The following is a 19,025-nucleotide window of genomic DNA, read 5'->3' on the forward strand; positions in this document are numbered from 1 at the left end:
GCGCAGGGCCCAAGAAACCCATGACCCCCCTGAGCAGGGAGGGCCGTGCCTGGCCACTGTGAGCCGCGAGTGACCACGCCTGGCCAGAGTCTGAAACCCACGCGTCCACAGCCACAGCAAGACACAGGCTGGGCCAGCTCCGATCCTGACCGGGAGTCAGAAAGGGGAGAGAGAGACTGTGTGTGTGTGTGACTGATCTCCAGTTGGTAAAGATTGCTCTGCTTTTTCCAAGGTGAAATAAAACACCAGTGTGCGCTCCATCCGCCCTGACCGGCTGGCCAGCTTTGGCCTGGGCACCACCCTGTACAAGAGGCCTGGGGGATGGGCAGGGAGTGCAGCGGACCCTGCCTCAGTGTCCCCCAAGACAGGGGCCTGCTCCCTCCTTCCCACAGGCAGGGTGGGTGTGGGCCCCAGGGCACCCTTAAGGTACGCCCCCCCCCACCAAGAGCCTGAGCAGGAAGTTCACCGGCTCCAAAGTTGGGGGGGGGGCCTGCGGGAGTAAACTGGGGCCTGGGCACACAGCAGGCTCAAGGTCACGCTGCTGGGAAGGGAAGTGCAGGACTCTGCCCAGGGCTCAGCCTGGCACTGCCCGGGGAGGTGTCATCTGCCCTAAGAACCTTGGTCTGTTCTTCACCTGGAGGCCCAGGTGCAAAACCCGCCCTCCCCACCCCCGGGGATGTGAGGCTCCTGAGGCCCAGTGCTCACTGAAGCGCCGCGGGGCGGGATGCCCAGCAGGAAGCCCAGCCCGCGGGAGGCACACAGGGGAAGGGGAAGTGAACTGGGGCACTCAGCCTGGAAGGGGAAGTGCGCTGCGCCTGCCCTACGCCCCGGACCCACAGTCTACAATGAGTGCTGAGCCGAACGCCAGGGCCAGGCTAGACGATCAGGGCCCGGCGTTTAAGCGACTACAACGGAAGGGACGCGAACCCGCGGCGCCCCCGGACAGGGCGCGCAGCAACTTGCTGGCCAGGGTACGCTTGAGTCGTCTCTAGGACCCGGCGAGCGCCCGGGCTCGGCGCCCACCCGCAATGCATCACTAACCAATGGACAGGCGCGAAGACCATATATTTGCATGTGGGTGTGCCTCGGCCAATGCGCGGGCGCGGCGGCGATATATTTGCATGTGGGCGTGTCGTGACCAATGGGAGGGCGTGGCGGCGATACATTTGCATGTGGGCGCGCCGCGGCCAATGGGCGGCGCGCGGCGGCGCGGCGGCGCGCAGTCGAGCATGGCCGCGGCCGCGGCGGGAGGAGCCCCGGGCCCGGCCCCCGGCCCCGCCAGGCCCGCGCCCGCCGCCCGAAACCCGCCGCCCGCGCCGCGGAGGCGCGGGGACTCGCGGCGCCGCCAGGCCGCGCTCTTCTTCCTCAACAACATCTCGCTGGACGGCCGGCCCCCGAGCCTGGGCCCCGGTGGAGAAAAGCCGCCGCCGCCGCCGCCGCCCGCCGAGGCCCGCGAGCCGCCCGCGCCGCCGCCCGCGCCCCCCGCCGGCCTCCCGGGGCTGCCCGCCAGGCCCGCGCCCCAGGGCCTGCTCAGCCCCTCCGCGGCGCCCGCCGGCCCGGATGGCCAGCGCCAGAGGTGAGTGTGGCCTGGGTCATCAGATCCTAGGTGGGTGTTGGGGGAACCTGGGTCATCGGCCAAGTAGGGCACCCAGTGGCCTGGAGCGTCGGCCACGCAGTAGTCTATCGACCCCGTCCCCAGCAGCCCAGGATGCAGATGTCAGGCGGCCAGGGCCATCAAATACACAGGGGTCAGGGTGGCCAGGGCCATCAGCCCAGGACAGAGGTGTCAGGGTGGCCAGGGCCATCAGTCACACAGGGGTCAGGGTGGCCTCGGCCCCAAAGACCAGGACACAGGGGTCAGGGTGGCCAGGGCCCCGGCATCTCAGGACACAGGGGTCAGGGTGGCCAGGGCCCCGGCATCTCAGGACATCGGGTTCAGGGTGGCCAGGGCCCTGGCAGCTCAGGACACAGGGCTCAGGGTGGCCAGGGCCCTGGCAGCTCAGGACACAGGGCTCAGGGTGGCCAGGGACATCAGCCCAGTACACAGGGGTCAGGGTGGCTGGCGGCTGTTGGTCCAGATTGTAGGCATCAAGGTTGGGGTGACCTGGAACCCCCCCAGCCAAGGCCATACGAGTTGAAGGGATCTAGGGCCACCAGTCCAAGATGCAGAGGACAGCGCTGGGGTGACCTGAGCCCTCACGTTTCCTCAGGCTGCACATAGGTTCCCTTAATTCTGCCAGCCCTGCATATGGGGTCAGGGCCTTCTCCGCCTGGGGCATCCCCTGATCATGGGTTTGTTCCAGGGTTCTTCTAGCCTTTGTCAGCCCCCAAGCCAGAGCCTGGTGTGCTCTTGATACACCCCCACACACCCACTTGATCAGTGCCCTGACCCGGAGCCCAGGCACCCTCAGGTGTCCCAGCATGTGGGCAAGGTCTTCCCATACCTGCTCATCCATTCTCAGCCCTCGACACCTTTAAGACCTCCCTTCTGCCGGGCGTGGTGGCGCAGGCTTGTAATCCCCGCACTTGGGAGGCAGAGACAGGAGGATCACGCTGGTTTGAAGCCAGCCTTGCTGGTTTAAGAGACCCTGTTTCCAAATAAAAATATAAAATAGGTCTGGGAGTGTAGCCAGAGGTAGAAGGGTTTCCAGGAACCCCAGTACCACTTTAAAAAAAAAAAAAAAAAGACCTCCCTTCCCACTCTCCTGTAGCTGATGGACTCAGGGCCTCTACCCGCTGCCCGCTCTGAGCTCAGCATGGCCTGCCTGCCACAGTGGGGTCTGCACTCACTCCCCAGCCCTGGTTCCTTTTCTACGAGCCTCTTAGCCCATCCCAGGGCTCCCATCCTGAGCCCTCTCCTCCAGGCTCTACTGCCGGCTTTCTGAAGGCCTGCTTCTTGGCCCTCTGCTCTCTGGAGGTCAGAGCCCCTGTCCCTGCAGTGGGCACAGGGGCCGAGTGCAAAGCCCCAGTCAAGGTTGGCATGGGCGATTGAGGTCACAAGACAACCTTAATCTGCGGTGAAGAGTCAGCACACCCGCTGGTCACGGTGATGGGTTTCTCCGAGGTTTATGGCTGGAAGGTTGCAGACAGAGCCCTGCATCATGGTCCAAATACCCGATCTCACATCCAGCCTGCTCCGCCAGAGGCACCTGGGCTGCCGAAGTCACCGTCCCAGCCCACAGGAGGGGGCATCCTTGCCCTGGGTCAGGTCTGACTCTCCGCCCATGGCTGCCCCCTGCATCCACCCTCCTGCTCGCCAGTGTGGCCAGGCCGGCTGCCGGCCACTGGCTTTAGAGCTCCGGGGTCCATCTCATTGTTTTAGGAATGAGGAGAGTCCTGGGGGTAGCCCCAAAGTGTATATCCCGAGCGTGGCAATCTGCCCCAGCTTCGGGATCTGACTCAGGTTCCAACGTTAGCTGCACTAGGCCGCTCTGAGCCTCGGTCTACCCCTCTGTAGGATGGGTCCACAGGAAGGCTAAGTACCTGAGGTCAGCTGGTGCCACGGGCTCTGTGAGGCGCAGGGCAGCCGCCAGGGACTACACACATTGCAGTCACCACGCAAAGCTTGTTTGTACCTGGGCTCTTAGCATTCTCTGCTAAGCCTGTGAGCCAATCATTGGGGTCGTTTTCCTTGTAGAATTTCTGTTTTCCATTCTTTGCTGTTGTTGTTGTTGCAGTTACCAGGGATGGAACCCAGGGGCATAGCACCTCCGAGCCACACCCACCCCTATTTGTTTTAGTCTTTTTATTTTTATTTATTTATTTGTTTTTTGGTGGTACTGGGGATGGAACCCTTCTACCTCCAGACTACACTCCCAGACCTATTTTATATTTTATTTGGAAACAGGGTCTCTTAAGCCAACAAGGCTGGCTTCAAACCTGCATGATACTCCCGTCTCCGCCTCCCAAGCGCGGAGATTACAAGTGTGCGCCACCACACCTGGCTAGTCTTTTTATTTTTGAAACAGGGTCTCACGAGTTGCAAAGGGCCTTGCTAAGTAGCTGAGGCTGTGTGGGAACCCTGATCCTCCGGTCTCCGCCTCCTGAATGCTGGGATTACAAGTGTGCACCACCACGCCCCGCTCTCCTTTTTCTTTCTCTCTCTCTCCTTTTTTTTTTTAATGGCACTGGGGATTGAACCCAGGTGCATTCTACCTCTGAGCTACATCCCTAGCCCTGTGTGTGTGTGTGTGTGTGTGTGTGTGTGTGTGTGTGTGTGTGTGTTACTAGGGGTGGAACCCAGAGGCTTTCTACCTTCAAGCTACAGTCCTAGACCTGTTTTTATATTTTATTTGGAAACAGGGTCTCACAGAGTTGCTGAGAGCCTAAGTAGCTGAGGCTGGCTTTGAACCTGTGTGATCTTCCTGTGTTGGCCTCCTAAGTGCTGGGATTATAAGCCTGTGCCACCACGCCCAGCCCCCTAGCCCTATTTTTTATTCTTTATTTGGAAGCAGAGTCTCATTACTTTGATGAGACTCTCACTACTTGTTGAGACTGTCCTTGAACCTGCAGTCCTCCGGTCTCAGTCTCCCAAGTACTGGGACTCTGGGCGTGTGCCACCACGCCCGGCTTCCTGGTCATTCTTGACTTTGTGATTGCTTAATGCCCAAGAGCCAATGGGGCTCCCTGGCTGGATAGAAGCGGTATTCAGCAGCCTCATCTGGCCCATGATAAGAGGGAACTGAGTAACCTAGAACGGCAGCAACTTCCTGCCCCAGCTCCGGAGGCCAGAGCCCGCTGTGGCGGTGTGGGTGCAGGGGGCTGTGTCCTCTCTGGGGGCCTGGGCGATGCCCCGTCTGTCTCCCGGTGCTGTTCCTCCTGTGTTCTCTGTACAGACTTTTCCTCTTCTTATGGGGACTGGGTCATTGTCATCTTAACTTGAGCCCATCTGCTAAGACCTCATTCCACTCATGGTACCAGGGCTTCAGCCTGTCTTTTGGGGGTGACAGTTCAACCCGGACGGCCCAGGTTAGTCTCCACAGCCCAATGGGGCACAGGAAAGTCTCCACAGATAGACAGCTCACTTTCGATGGAGAGGCCAGGTCGCTGTGCAGGGGAGGGCCCAGAACATGGCGCGCCTCGTACCTTTGCCTGGGCTCACACGTCTTCTCCAGACGGCCCCAGACGCTGTCTCCTCCTGGCCATACCCTGCGTGGCCTGCCACCCTATGACACCTGGCTGTTCTTCCCCAGGTCGTGGGCCCTGTGTGCCCACCTCCTGCTGACCACTGTGCTCCCTGGGGGCCAGTTCCGGCCGCGCAGCCACCAGGGAGCTGGACGCAGGGTGTACATGAGGGGCCCAGCCTGTGTTGTGAGTGGCTGAGCCACAGGCGCCAGCCCCGCTGCCTCTGACCAGTGTGTGGTCGTGGGCAAGTCCAGCGGCCCTGTCCTCAGTGGCCCTCCCACAATCTAGGCAGACTAGGAATACCACCTGCCCAGGAGAGGTGCCAGGATTGAACTTCAAATGAAATGCTTAGAGAGCAAGAGGAGAACGGTCTGCAGACCAGCCGGGAGCGGGTCTGGGAAGCTGCTGCGGGTGAGCGTCCCCAGCAGAGCCAGGACACAGCAGGAGGAGCCAGGTAGCAGCAGAGGTCGGCCTCTGCCCGCAGCTCCTCCCCGGTCGCCAGGGGCCTGGCTTCCTCTGCCTTCACCTCCGTGGGCCTGCAAATGAGGCCCCAGGTGTGCCGGAGCCACTCGGGCATCGCCAGGGTAATTACCCCAGGGGACCGGCCTCGAGAAAGCCGCACGGGGCCAGTCCCTCTTGGTGGCCGCTTGTCCCAGCTCCAAGGCCCCTCTGCACAGGCATTGCCTGCCATCACCCATCCTGGGGTCAGTGCCGCTGGATGCCCTCCCATGTCTCCTAGGGCAGATGAGGGCCTGCCAGACGTGGTGTGGGGCACTGCAAGCTTTATATATCCAGAGAAGCCACAAAGGTGCTGGCCTGGTGCCTGGCAAGCTGCACCTCCCAGACAGGGCCCTCCGTGAATGCCCTGCCCCGGCCCCAGCCTTGGCTCACAGAGTAATCACCTCCCGCCGACATGGGTACGGGGTCTAAGTTGCTGTGTGCAGTAAACACATAGCAGTCCTGCAGGGCAACCTCTGGCCCCTCGCCCTGCAGATGAGCTCCAAGGCGCTGCGGAGCCAGCCCTGGGTCATGTGGCACAGAGGCAGGACACGCAGCCGGCATCCACCCTCAATGCAAAGTCCCCGGCCACCCCAGCGCAGCCGTCAGTGGCAGGTCATCCGGGCCAGCTCTGTCCCGTGTGTGTTCGTTGCCCCACCCCCTGGGTCAGCCTGATGCCGGTAACCTCCTGACGTGCCCGATGAGTCAGCTTGGGCTGCAGGAGCGATTGCCGATTGCCGGCTGGGCCTTGCTTGGAACAGCAGGCGTTCACCTCTCCCGGCTCTGGGGGCTGGAGCCTGGGCGAGGTGTGGGCGGGTGGGCTTCTCCTGGGGCCTCCTCAGCTCCCCGTGTCCTCCAGGGCTGGGACTGACCACTCATGAGAGCACCAGTCAGGTTGGGTTAGGCCCACTCTTGTGACCTTGTTAACTTAGCCATCTCCTCAGGGACCCTATATTTTTCTTTCCTTTTTCTTTTTTTTTTTTTTTTTTTTTTTTTTTGGTGTTACTGGGGATTGAAAGTAGAGGCATTCTAAGCTGGGCGTGGTGGCGCACACTTGTAATCCCAGCATTTGGGAAGCTGAGACAGGAGGATCCGGGTTTCACTTAGGCCCTTTGCAACTCAGTGAAGCCCTGTTTCAAAATAAAGAATAAGCCGGGTGTGGTGGTGCACGCTTGTAATTCCCGCGCTTGGGAGGCAGAGACAGGAGGATCGCGCAGGTTCGAAGCCAGCCGCGCACGCTGGCTTAGGAGACCCTGTTTCCAAATAAAAATGTAAAAATAGGTCTGGGAGTGTAGTCCGGAGATAGAAGGGCTTCCAGGAACCCCAGTACCACCAAAAATAAATAAATAAAAAAAATAAAGAATAAAATATAGGTCTGGGGGTGTAGCTCGGAGGTAGACTGCCCCTGGGTTTCACCCCCAGTACTGCAGTAAATAAATAAATAAATATAAGTAAAGAATAAAAAATAGGGCCAGGGTATAGCAGGAGGTAGAATGCCCCTGGGTTCCATTCCCAGTACTGAAAAAAAAAAAAGGAAGAGCCCTTAGTCAGGCGAGGTCCCAGGCCGGCAGGCCGGCATGCAGTTCTATTGCGCGGTCCCCAGCGAGGAACGCAGCACATGCCCCTTGTCAGCTCAGTCTCAGTGCCCAGATCCCAGGGCCTTCTGCACTGTGGGTGGCAGCTTGGGGCGGTGGCCCTGCCCAGTGGGCACTGCTTCTGCTCTGGGCAGCTGCGGCCGGGGGGGCCGGCGATGGGCTCCCTCCTGAGGCCTCCTGTCTCCTTGCAGGCGGCGGGTCGCATCCCAGCGCTGCTCCCTGGAGTTCCTGGAGGACGCTGTGGGCTGCGTCTCGGTTCCGAGGTATGCGCCCCGCCGCGCCTGCTCAGGCCCCGCACTCTGACCCGGGCAGGGTGCAAGGCAGGCAGGAGCAACTCGCATTCTACCTGCAGGACCAAGCACGCGTCGGGATCCCCCAGACACAAGGGCCTGAAGAAGACGCACTTCATCAAGAACATGCGGCAGTATGACACGCGGAGCGGCAGGTGCGAGCCCTGGGCCCCCTGCGCGGTGGGGCAGGCGGGCCGTCCCGGCGGGAATGCCCGCGGCCCTCACTGTGGCTCCCCCCAGGATCGTGCTCATCTGTGCCAAGCGCTCGCTGTGTGCGGCCTTCTCGGTCCTGCCCTATGGAGAGGGCCTGCGGATCAGGTGCGTGCCACTGGGGTGGGCCCGTGGGTGCCACCGGCGGGCTCAAGCTCAGGCTGGCTGGCTGTCTCAGGCCCTCTGTTCTGGGGGCGTGGCTTCTCTCAACCCTCTCCAAGGTTGCTGAGGATGCCCCCGGCCCTCTCAATACCTGGGTCCTTGTGACCGGTCCAGGCGGCTGTGTCCTGAGCATAACTCAGGGAGGAAGGAAACGGCTGCTGGGGTGGGGCAGCACTCTGGGCCCTGGCTCGGAAACAGGAGCAGAGAAAGCCAAAGTGAAGGTAGGTGCGGGGCCAGAGCTGTTGCACCCGGCAGACAGGATCAAAGCCATCCCTGGCTGCACCTCCCTTGGCACCTGCACACCTCTCCTCCAGCGGGAGGGGCCGCGAGCACTATGCACAGAGGGACGGCTGGGCTTTCACCAGCCCCCGCGCCAGCCAGACCACAGCCTGCCCTCCCCTGCATTGCAGTGACCTGAGGCTGGATGGCCAGAAGCAGAGGCACCCGTCTGGCGGCGTTTCTGTCTCTTCGGAGATGGTCTTTGAGCTGGAGGGCGTCGAGCTGGGAGCAGATGGCAAGGTGGGGGCCCGGGCCAGCTGATGGTCGGCATGGGCAGCGCTGCTTGGGAGGGCAGGTGCACCTGTGCCCATGGAGAGACACGTGTCAATCCAAAAGGCCGGGTGTGGGGCGGCTGCACAGCCCAGACATGGGCCTGTTGTGCCCATCAGCCTCCGTCTCCCACCCAGCCCTGAGAAGTGACTGGTATGCTGGTGGCCGCATGCAACCAAGCCAGACATGTGCCCCGTACCCGGGCTGCGGTCTGGGCTTCCACGCCGTCTGGCCCGCCTCAGCTGGGCTGAGACGAGGCTTAGGCAGGGCAGTCACAGCAGAGGGAGGGAGGCTGGCGTTCCCCAGCGCGGTGACATGGCACTCTGGCCTCCCGTGAGCGTGTGCATGGCGCTGCAGACCCTCCCTGGCTCTGACCTGGCTGCCTGCGGTGAGGGAGACGCACCGCTTACTCAGAGACCCTGCTCCTGGGAAGCAGGACTGAGCCCCCATTGCTGCTTTGCAGGTTGTGTCTTACGCAAAGTTCCTGTACCCCACCAACGCCCTGGTCACACACAAGAGTGACAGCCACAGCCTGCTGCCCCAGCCTCGACCCAGCATCCCCCGGGCTCTTCCGGGGTCCAGACACAAACCTGCCGCCACCAAGCCAGCCCCAGCCAGCACAGAACTAGGTAAGCCGCAGCGTGCCTTCACTGCGCACAGCCAGGGCCGCAATGCTGCAGGCAGCACCCGCAATCCGTGCCCAAAGCCCTCATTCAGATAGCCTGGCTGGGCCCAGGGTCAGAGCAGCCCCACAGGAGGGAAAAGGCCCCAGGCAGTGCCCAAGTCGGGCAGTGGAAGGGAACTACAAGTGGGGCGTAGTGGTGCACACCTGGAATTCCAGTACTTGAGAGGCTGAGACAGGAGGATCACAGGTTCAAGGCTAGCCTCAGCAACTGAGTGAGGCCTTCAAGGGCTTAATGAGACCCTGTATCCAAATAATAAAAAAGGGCTGGGGGTATAGCCAGGAGGTAGAATGCCCCTGGGTTCAGTCCCTAGCATACATGTGCGTACACACACACACACACAGGAGCTGCAGCCAAAGGCTGCTTCAGGACGACTCTCCCTCTGCCCAGCCCTGAGCTCCTGGGCAGGGAGGGCACTGTGGCTTGGAGCCCGTCCCGGACCAGGATCAGCTGTCCTGCCTACCCCTGGGACTGGTCAAGCCCCAGTGGATCAGGAGCTGCCTCTGCTCGCAGGGGGTGATGCGGGGGACGCCGTGGAGTACAACCCTGACCTTCTGGACGACCCGCAGTGGCCCTGCGGGAAGCACAAGCGTGTGCTCATCTTCGCCTCGTACATGGTGAGTGCCCGCCCGGGGCCGCGGGCTGCATCGAGGCACGCGGGAGGGCTGCGGGCAGGCAGCCACCAGCACCCAGAAACACGAGTCAGCTCAGGGAGGCCTCACCCAGCCGGACACCAGGCCAGAGCACCAAGCTGGGCGCTCACCAGGGGCCTCCCCAGGGGCAGACTGCTCCCACCAGCTTGTCTGAAGCCCCACATGTTCACGCGTGCAAACCCGGGTCACACAGAACCTGGCCCACTCCCCCTCTGTTGCAGACCACCGTAATAGAGTACGTGAAGCCCTCCGACCTCAAGAAGGACATGAATGAGACCTTCAGGGAGAAGTTCCCGCACATCAGACTGACCTTAAGCAAAATTCGGAGGTAAGGAGGGCCGGGCAGATGCGGGCCTGCTCCCCGCCCACCTGGCCCTGCTCCCTGGGTCGGGCCACCCCCCGCCAGAGGACAGGGTGCCTTTCTGACGGCCCAAAGGCACGTGGGTCAGCGTGGGGCTCTCTGTAGCCTCCACCCCACGGATAGCTTCCACCCCCAGTCTGAAGCGGGAGATGCGGAACCTGTCGGAGGAATGCAGCCTGGAGCCGGTCACCGTGTCCATGGCCTACGTGTACTTTGAGAAGCTCGTCCTGCAGGGCAAGCTCAACAAGCAGAACCGTAAGCTGTGCGCCGGCGCCTGCGTGCTGCTGGCCGCCAAGATCAGCAGCGACCTCCGCAAGAGCGACGTGAAGCAGCTCATCGACGTGAGTGCCGGCGGGGGGGAAGGGGGCGCCTGTTGAACCCCTCTCCTCCAATAGTGAGTGCCGGCGGGGGGGAAGGGGGCGCCTGTTGAACCCCTCTCCTCCAATAGTGAGTGCCGGCGGGGGGGAAGGGGGCGCCTGTTGAACCCCTCTCCTCCAATAGTGAGTGCCGGCGGGGGGGAAGGGGGCGCCTGTTGAACCCCTCTCCTCCAATAGTGAGTGCCGGCGGGGGGGAAGGGGGCGCCTGTTGAACCCCTCTCCTCCAATAGTGAGTGCCGGCGGGGGGGAAGGGGGCGCCTGTTGAACCCCTCTCCTCCAATAGTGAGTGCCGGCGGGGGGGAAGGGGGCGCCTGTTGAACCCCTCTCCTCCAATAGTGAGTGCCGGCGGGGGGGAAGGGGGCGCCTGTTGAACCCCTCTCCTCCAATAGTGAGTGCCGGCGGGGGGGAAGGGGGCGCCTGTTGAACCCCTCTCCTCCAATAGTGAGTGCCGGCGGGGGGGAAGGGGGCGCCTGTTGAACCCCTCTCCTCCAATAGTGAGTGCCGGCGGGGGGGAAGGGGGCGCCTGTTGAACCCCTCTCCTCCAATAGTGAGTGCCGGCGGGGGGGAAGGGGGCGCCTGTTGAACCCCTCTCCTCCAATAGTGAGTGCCGGCGGGGGGGAAGGGGGCGCCTGTTGAACCCCTCTCCTCCAATAGTGAGTGCCGGCGGGGGGGAAGGGGGCGCCTGTTGAACCCCTCTCCTCCAATAGTGAGTGCCGGCGGGGGGGAAGGGGGCGCCTGTTGAACCCCTCTCCTCCAATAGTGAGTGCCGGCGGGGGGGGGGGCGTTGAACCCCTCTCCTCCAATAGTGAGTGCCGGTGGGGGGGGGGGTACCTGTTGAACCCCTCTCCTCCAATAGTGAGTGCCGGCGGGGGGGGGGGGCGCCTGTTGAACCCCTCTCCTCCAATAGTGAGTGCCGGCGGGGGGGGGGGGCGCCTGTTGAACCCCTCTCCTCCAATAGTGAGTGCCGGCGGGGGGGGGGGGCGCCTGTTGAACCCCTCTCCTCCAATAGTGAGTGCCGGCGGGGGGGGGGGGCGTTGAACCCCTCTCCTCCAATAGTGAGTGCCGGCGGGGGGGAAGGGGGCGCCTGTTGAACCCCTCTCCTCCAATACGTGAGTGCCGGCGGGGGGGAAGGGGGCGCCTGTTGAACCCCTCTCCTCCAATACGTGAGTGCCGGCCGGGGGGGGGGGGGGGGGGGGGCGTTGAACCCCTCTCCTCCAATAGTGAGTGCCGGCGGGGGGGGAAGGGGGCGCCTGTTGAACCCCTCTCCTCCAATACGTGAGTGCCGGTGGGGGGGAAGGGGGCGCCTGTTGAACCCCTCTCCTCCAATAGTGAGTGCCGGCGGGGGGGGGGGGGCGTTGAACCCCTCTCCTCCAATAGTGAGTGCCGGTGGGGGGGAAGGGGGCGCCTGTTGAACCCCTCTCCTCCAATAGTGAGTGCCGGCGGGGGGGGGGGGCGTTGAACCCCTCTCCTCCAATAGTGAGTGCCGGTGGGGGGGAAGGGGGCGCCTGTTGAACCCCTCTCCTCCAATACGTGAGTGCCGGCCGGGGGGGGGGGGGGGGCGTTGAACCCCTCTCCTCCAATAGTGAGTGCCGGCGGGGGGGGGGGGGGCGCCTGTTGAACCCCTCTCCTCCAATACGTGAGTGCCGGCGGGGGGGGGGTGGGTACCTGTTGAACCCCTCTCCTCCAATACGTGAGTGCCGGCGGGGGGGGGGGGCGTTGAACCCCTCTCCTCCAATATGTGAGTGCCGGCCGGGGGGGGGGGGGCGTTGAACCCCTCTCCTCCAATATGTGAGTGCCGGCGGGGGGGGGTGGGTACCTGTTGAACCCCTCTCCTCCAATACGTGAGTGCCGGCCGGGGGGGGGGGGCGTTGAACCCCTCTCCTCCAATATGTGAGTGCCGGCCGGGGGGGGGGGGGGGCGTTGAACCCCTCTCCTCCAATATGTGAGTGCCGGCGGGGGGGGGTGGGTACCTGTTGAACCCCTCTCCTCCAATACGTGAGTGCCGGCCGGGGGGGGGGGGGCGTTGAACCCCTCTCCTCCAATATGTGAGTGCCGGCCGGGGGGGGGGGGGCGTTGAACCCCTCTCCTCCAATATGTGAGTGCCGGCGGGGGGGGGTGGGTACCTGTTGAACCCCTCTCCTCCAATACGTGAGTGCCGGCCGGGGGGGGGGGGCGTTGAACCCCTCTCCTCCAATATGTGAGTGCCGGCCGGGGGGGGGGGGCGTTGAACCCCTCTCCTCCAATATGTGAGTGCCGGCGGGGGGGGGGTGGGTACCTGTTGAACCCCTCTCCTCCAATACGTGAGTGCCGGCCGGGGGGGGGGGGCGTTGAACCCCTCTCCTCCAATATGTGAGTGCCGGCCGGGGGGGGGGGGGGGCGTTGAACCCCTCTCCTCCAATACGTGAGTGCTGGTGGGGGTGGGGGGGACACGGGGGCAAGGGGCCGCCTGCTGAACCCCTCTCTCCTCCAATCCAGAAACTGGAAGAGAGGTTCCGGTTCAACAGGCGAGACCTCATCGGGTTTGAGTTCACGGTGCTTGTAGCTTTGGAACTGGCCCTGTATCTCCCCGAGAACCAAGTGTTACCTCACTACCGGCGCCTCACCCAGCAGTTCTAGCCAGGCCTGCGCTCGCTTGCAAGGAGGCTGCTGGGCTGGAGGTGCAGCCCTGGGCCAGCGCACAGGCCACAGCATCCACTGGCCCTCCACCGCCTCCACAGCCCCAGCAGCCTTCGTCTGTCCACTCTGGCTTTCCTTGGAAAGGGACATCGCTTCCAGAGCGCACCTCCACGGATGTTTCTGAGAACTTCCCTGGAGTTCTACATCAACCGTGTGGGGCTTGGTTTTTGTTGGACCCAATGCCATCCTGGCACCAGGCCCCCGGTTTGCATCACGTGGCGATCCTGATCTCGCCCGTGCAAACTTCTGAAGCCACAGCACTAGTATCTCAGCCTGCGTGCACACACCCCGCGGACCTGCAGAGACGGCCGCTTTCAAACCTAACCATCCATCTTGCCATTTTGTTTTCTGGATGCAACACAGTCCCGCTGCCTCTGATGGCACCTAACCTGTGTCCACCGGCCGCCGGCGTCCCCCAGAGCGGCCAGCCCCCGCTGCAGCCAGTGTCCCACTAGCCTCTGGTCTCTAGATCAGTCTTGGACTTCCACTTTTGAACTTTGTGCCACTGTGAAATCCCCACGCCTTGTCCGATTCCCCGCTGGGCTCAGCAGACAGCAGCCCAGCCCATTCCAGGACCTACCCTGTGCCTCACTAAGAAAAACCGCCTACCCATGCACTGGACCCTCGGGGCCGCTGCGGACTCTTGGCTCTTGATTTTCCTAAGCAATATTTTGACAGTGAAACCAGTTAAACTTGGGACTTGGTTCTATGGGACTGCTTTTTAAGGGAACAGAAACCCGGACTCAGTGAAGAGGCTGAAGGTGTGTCCTGAAAACAAGCTCCACCCTGGAGCTGGAGGCACAGACGTGGCTCGCCAGCGCCCCTCCCAGGCAGGCAGGAGCCATGGACCCTGTGCAGGTCTGTGCTCCCAGGGCAGCAGGACGCCTTCGGCTTCTCCAAGCAGGGGAGCATGTAATTTGCCGTTCTGGAAGGGGAGCATGTAAACCTTCCCAGCTTGCTGCCCCAGAAACACGAGCAGCCAGGACTGCTGCTCTTGCTGATGAGCTGGTCTCAGAAGCCTCCTCCGAGCCTGTCACCGGGAGCCGAGCACTCTGTCCTCACTGGCTGGGCTCCTGTGGAGGATGCCACTGCTGCTGCTCACAGCACTCAGCCCGCTGCCCCCACCTGCCCTGGCAGAGGTGAAGGACAGCTGCCCACCCTCCTGAACAGTAATGCACGGTGGCACACTGGAACCCTAGCAGCCGGGAGGCTGAGGGAGGACTGCAGGTTCCAGGACAGCTTCAGCAAGTAGTCTATAATAGGAGATTCAAAGCTAGCCTCGGCAACTTAGGGAGGCCATTTCCAAGTAAACAACATAGGGAAGTATCGCCCAAGAGGCAAAATGCCTCTCGGATCAATCTCCAGAACCACAGACTAAGGGGGAAAGCGGCTTGGCAAGCAGTAGTAATTTAAGTTTGATTATTTATGTAGTAAGACAGTCATTGCCGAGCTGGCCTGATACCCTTCTGAACCCTATGTCCTTTCCGTGAATGCCAAGGATCTGCCACTGTGTGGTATCCAAGAGCTGCTAACTTAAACCAAAGGACAGCTGAACCCTAGTTCTCTAGACCAAGTCCACAAGTCTGGGCTGGGCCCCAGGATAGTTTAGCTGGCTGTGACCAAACGGAAGCAGACCCAGTGCAGCTTCCTCAGCACGCAGCAGCTGAGGATGTCCTGTGTTTAGCTAGCACCTGACCTCAGAATGTGTTCCTTATTTGTCAGATTATTTTCAGATGGGTAATGTATTTGTTTGCTGAAGTAAATCTTGGTTTTCAACATACTTTATAGTCTGCTACTCAGTAACGAGGTCTGCTTCCCCACCCTGGTCACATATCTAAGCAGGCTAGCCCACAGGCAAAAACCAAGCCACAGGTGGTTTTCCACGGTTTATTTATGACGAACACTCTGCATCATAACTCCCTCCAGTTAAAAGTTCCTGTAAGAAAAGAGGGACAGTTAAACCACGTCTCTGGTAAAGTCCCAAGCCCCTCCGCCCACACAATGACCCCTCTTACTTTGAGACAATGCCATCTGCCTTGGCCAGCCGAAGAATGGAGTCATCTGACTCACCCTTAAAAAGAAAGTGTCTTGAGAGCCTGTCCACACTGTGCACCACCAAGTGCCCAGCTCCGGGCAGGGCCAAATGCCTGTGTCGTTTCTGAGAGCACCCTTGTACCCCAAGAGGCAGACGGCCAACAAATGTACCCTACCAGCAATCCACGCCAGCCCCAGGAATGAAGAGAGTACCACGGAATGCCCAGGTGCACAGTGCTCACGGGTGGGGGGAGGGACGCCACGGTAAACAAACCCAAGGAAGCACTCACCATCCTGCGAATGGCCCCACAGATAGCGTAGGTCTTAAACTGACCATTAAACCTGCCTGTGGCCTTATCAACCTGTAAGAAAGAATGTGGAAAGGCCACTTAGCCAAGCTGTTAGCTCTAATCTGTAGTTTGGAGATTAATGAACAGGGCCGACCCAAAACAGCACCCAGAGGGCCAAGCCCTGGCCACGCTCAGGCTGGACCCGGCTCACCTCGGCCACGTTCATCTGGATGGATGCGTGGTCCTTGGCACCGATGATACGGTTGCTGGCGGAGCTACAGGAAAGGGTCGCACAGTGAGCGAGGCGGCCATGGGGAGGGGGAGGCCAGGAAGGTGGTGGGAGGCCGACGCGGGGGCCGGGGGCCGGGCGGCGGGGCTGCGGGCGGGGCGGAAGCGCTCACCATTTGCGCGGCACGTACAGGTCCACGAACTCGCCGGCGTCGTTCTGCATGTTGAGACCGGACCTACGGAGGCACCGCGTGGCGCCGTGAGTGCGGGACCCGCAGCCCGGGCCCCCGGGACACCCCGGCGTCTCCCCACGCCCCAGCCCCCCGAGGACACCCCAGCGCCGCCTCCCCAGGCCCGGGCGGCGCCCGCGACCCACCAGCTGCCTCCACCACGAGCGCGAACAGAGAAAGGAAGTGTGGCGCGCCCCCCGGCAGTGATATCGGCGGGAGGGCGGGGCCTCTAAGAGCGCTTCCGGGTCAGGCCCGCGGCGAGTCTGCGCAGTGCGAGTCTGCGCAGTGCGTGGCGCTCCAGCTTCCGGTGCGGTGGTCCCGCCCCTTCCGGCTGGCTCTACTCCTCCTTCCTGCGCCCTGGCCCAGGATCCCAGCGCCGTGTCCTCCGAGTCTCGGCCGTTCGTGTGTCGGGGATCGGGATCCCCGATCCCGCCGGCCTGCGGGCAGGGCCACCCCGGAGCCCTCCTGAGCAGGCCAGTGGCCCGGGCCTCGGCTGCAGCCCTGACCCGTTGTCCCTTAGGACCCCCCTCTCCACCGCAGTCTCTGCTGAGAAGTGCTAGTGCCGGGTTCATTCCCGCACCAGGGGGCCATTAAGGAGGAAAATAGGAAATCCGAGACCGCAGGTAGCTCCCACAGTGCCGCAGCCCACGGCCACGGGAGAGCAGCTCAGGATGAGACTGCCCCAAGCAGGGGCTCTGGAAAGCTGCTGACCCCACCCTGGCCCTCTGCCTAGGTCGTACTGTTGAGAGCTCTCCCGAACCAGCGTTTGTTGGGGTTTTTTGGTTTTTTGCGGTACTAGGTGTGGAACCCAGAAGTATTCTTCCTCGAGCGACCCCCCCCCAGCCCAATTTTTATTATTTTGGAACAGGGTCTCACTAAATCGCTGAGGCTGGCCTGCTATCCTCCTGTCTTCGCCTCCCAAATACTGAGATTAAAAGCATGCTTTTGATTTTTTTTTTTTTTAAGCGTGCTTTTAGTCAAAAGCATGACCCACCTTCAATCTGCCAGTTTTTGTTTTGGGTACTGGGGTTGAACTCAGGAGCCTTCTATCTCTGAGCTCCACCCCAGTCTGTTTTATTTATTAGGAAACAAGGCTTCACTACATCGCTGAGAGCCTCACTGCGTTGCTGACGCTGCCCGTGAACCTTCAGTCCACACGTCTCGACCTCCCACGTGCTGGGGTAACAAGCGTGCCCACCGCGCCCTGCTCCCTGTGCCTTTTGTTAAGTGCTCAGGCTCAGCTGTGTAGCCGTTGTCTGCTCCCACCACGTGCCACAGTAGACACATGGGCTTGGTGCTAAGTGAATACACCGGGAGCCCTCAGCCTGGCCACAGAGCACCCTGCCGCAATCATGGCCAGCTTCGTTATGACTGAGGACTTAGCATCTGTCTAGACCCGAGGCTGCAAGTTTCTCCCTCATGCCAGGAAACCAGGTGTTCATATGGGCAGCGTGTATGCGGGCACTTCCACTCAAGTGCTGATGGGATCGGAAGCGAGGCCACCATATTTTGGGGAGGTCATTCTGTTCATGCAGTCCGTGGGGCGTGTGGGCTTTCTAGAACCTCAGCATGTGTGCCAAGATAATTTGTTTATATTTGTGGTTGCAGATATGCAGCTGGCCTGGCCTTGCTGGGTGGGGTGGCCCTGCACGGCCTGGGCTGAGCGAGTCTCCTGCTGAAGTGCTGGCGACGAGGCAGGTGGAGTGCAGAGGGGCCAGGGGCAGAACCAGGACCCGCGGTCGCCCTTGAGCAGCAGCGAGTCCTGTCAGCACACTGCCAAAAGTTACAGGGCTGCCAGGCATAGCGGCGCATGCCTGCGATCCCTGTACTTGGGAGGCTGAGACAGGAGGATTGCAGGTTTGAGGACAGCCTCAACAAGTAGTGAGACAGACTCTCAGCAACGTAGAGAGGCCCTGTTTCAAAATAAACATTAAAAATAGGGCTGCGGGTATTGCTCGGAGGTAGAATGCCCCTGAGTTTGATCCCCAGCACTGCAAAAAGATTAAAAAATAAATAAAAGTTACAGGAAACAGTACCCAGGGCTCCCGCTGCACTGGAGCAGTGTCTGCTCCCATCAGCTCGAGAGGAAGTGCTCAGATGTGAGGCTCCGGGTAGAGCCTCATCCGCGGGGAATAATCAGACGCCTAAATGCTGCCCTGGGTCCACCTAACAAGTCACTAAAGCAAGACCTGACAGCATCGAACTCTTCCCCAGTCACTGGGCTACATCCCAGGCAGAAAGGCTTAAAAACATTTAAAGGAACGCAGTCACGTACACCCAACAAGGTAAAATTCACATGGTCTGGCATCCAGTAAAGATTACCAGACACTGAAAAACAGGAAAACAGAGCCAGTAATAAAAGGAAAAAGCAGCCCATAGCATCTGGTCCAGACCGACACAGATGTTATTACTAGCAGGCCAAGTTTATAAGAGCTCTTACAACATGTTCATCTGCTCAAAAAGTTTAGCATGAAATGGAAGAGGGGCTGGGAATGAGGGCACACGCCTGCAATCCCAGTACTTGGGAGGCTGAGCTAGGAGGATCACAGGTTCACAGACAGCCTCAGCTACTTGCTGGGCGTGGTGGTGCACACTTGTAATCCCCGCGCTTGGGAGGCTGAGACAGGAGGATCGCACAGGGTCAAAGCCAGCCTCAGCTACTGAGTGAAGCTCTCAGCAACTTAGACCCTGTTTCCAAATAAAATATAAAATAGGTCTGAGAATATAGCCCGGAGGTAGAAAAGCCTGGGTTCCACCCCTAGTGCCACCAAAAAAAAAAAAAATAGGGTTGGGGGTGTATCTTGGAGGTAGAATGCCCCTCAGTTTAATCCCCAGTAACCAAAACACATACACACTCGCGCATGCACGTAACTAAGCCGTGTTAGTGGGTATATCATTCAGTTTTTTTTTATCACAGCGTAGTTCTTCATTATAGGGATGTTCCATAATTTATTTATCCACCTGCCTATCAATGGACAGTTGGGTTATTTCTATTTAGGGCTATTACAAATAAAGCTTCTATAAACATTTCAGTCACGTCTCTGTGGGTGCGAGTTTTTCTCCTG

General features: G+C 60.9%; 2 protein-coding genes across 4 annotated transcripts; one reads left to right on the forward strand and one right to left on the reverse strand.

Moving 5' to 3' along the window:
• Nucleotides 1–1,229: 1,229 nt before the first annotated feature.
• Nucleotides 1,230–13,118, forward strand: CABLES2 (Cdk5 and Abl enzyme substrate 2; the record flags this gene model as incomplete). 2 transcript variants are annotated; one of them, XM_080716847.1, is made up of 10 exons in its annotated part: nucleotides 1,230–1,576; nucleotides 7,409–7,480; nucleotides 7,570–7,662; nucleotides 7,748–7,825; nucleotides 8,290–8,398; nucleotides 8,892–9,057; nucleotides 9,625–9,728; nucleotides 9,986–10,092; nucleotides 10,262–10,466; nucleotides 12,978–13,118. In XM_080716847.1, 10 exons carry the CDS (start codon nucleotides 1,230–1,232, stop codon nucleotides 13,116–13,118), a joined length of 1,422 nt encoding a protein of 473 aa, XP_080572973.1. The 2 variants fall into 2 exon arrangements, with proteins under 2 accessions (XP_080572973.1, XP_080572974.1); XM_080716848.1 differs by lacking the exon at nucleotides 7,409–7,480.
• Nucleotides 13,119–15,051: 1,933 nt separating this feature from the next.
• On the reverse strand, nucleotides 15,052–16,114 carry RPS21 (ribosomal protein S21; the record flags this gene model as incomplete). Of its 2 annotated transcripts, XM_080716023.1 has the most annotated exons (6): nucleotides 16,107–16,114; nucleotides 15,904–15,966; nucleotides 15,714–15,777; nucleotides 15,503–15,574; nucleotides 15,194–15,249; nucleotides 15,052–15,114 (listed from the first exon to the last, which is right to left on the reverse strand). In XM_080716023.1, the coding sequence occupies exons 2-6, from the start codon at nucleotides 15,951–15,953 to the stop codon at nucleotides 15,105–15,107; spliced, it is 252 nt and encodes an 83-aa protein (XP_080572149.1). In that variant the 5' UTR covers nucleotides 15,954–15,966; nucleotides 16,107–16,114. The 2 variants fall into 2 exon arrangements, with proteins under 2 accessions (XP_080572149.1, XP_080572150.1); XM_080716024.1 differs by lacking the exon at nucleotides 15,052–15,114 and having other exon boundaries at nucleotides 15,190–15,249.
• Between the last annotated feature and the right edge of the window lie 2,911 nt (nucleotides 16,115–19,025).

Source organism: Muscardinus avellanarius (genome assembly GCF_963383645.1).
Source record: "Muscardinus avellanarius genome assembly, chromosome: 19".
Taxonomy (NCBI): Eukaryota; Metazoa; Chordata; class Mammalia; order Rodentia; family Gliridae; genus Muscardinus; species Muscardinus avellanarius.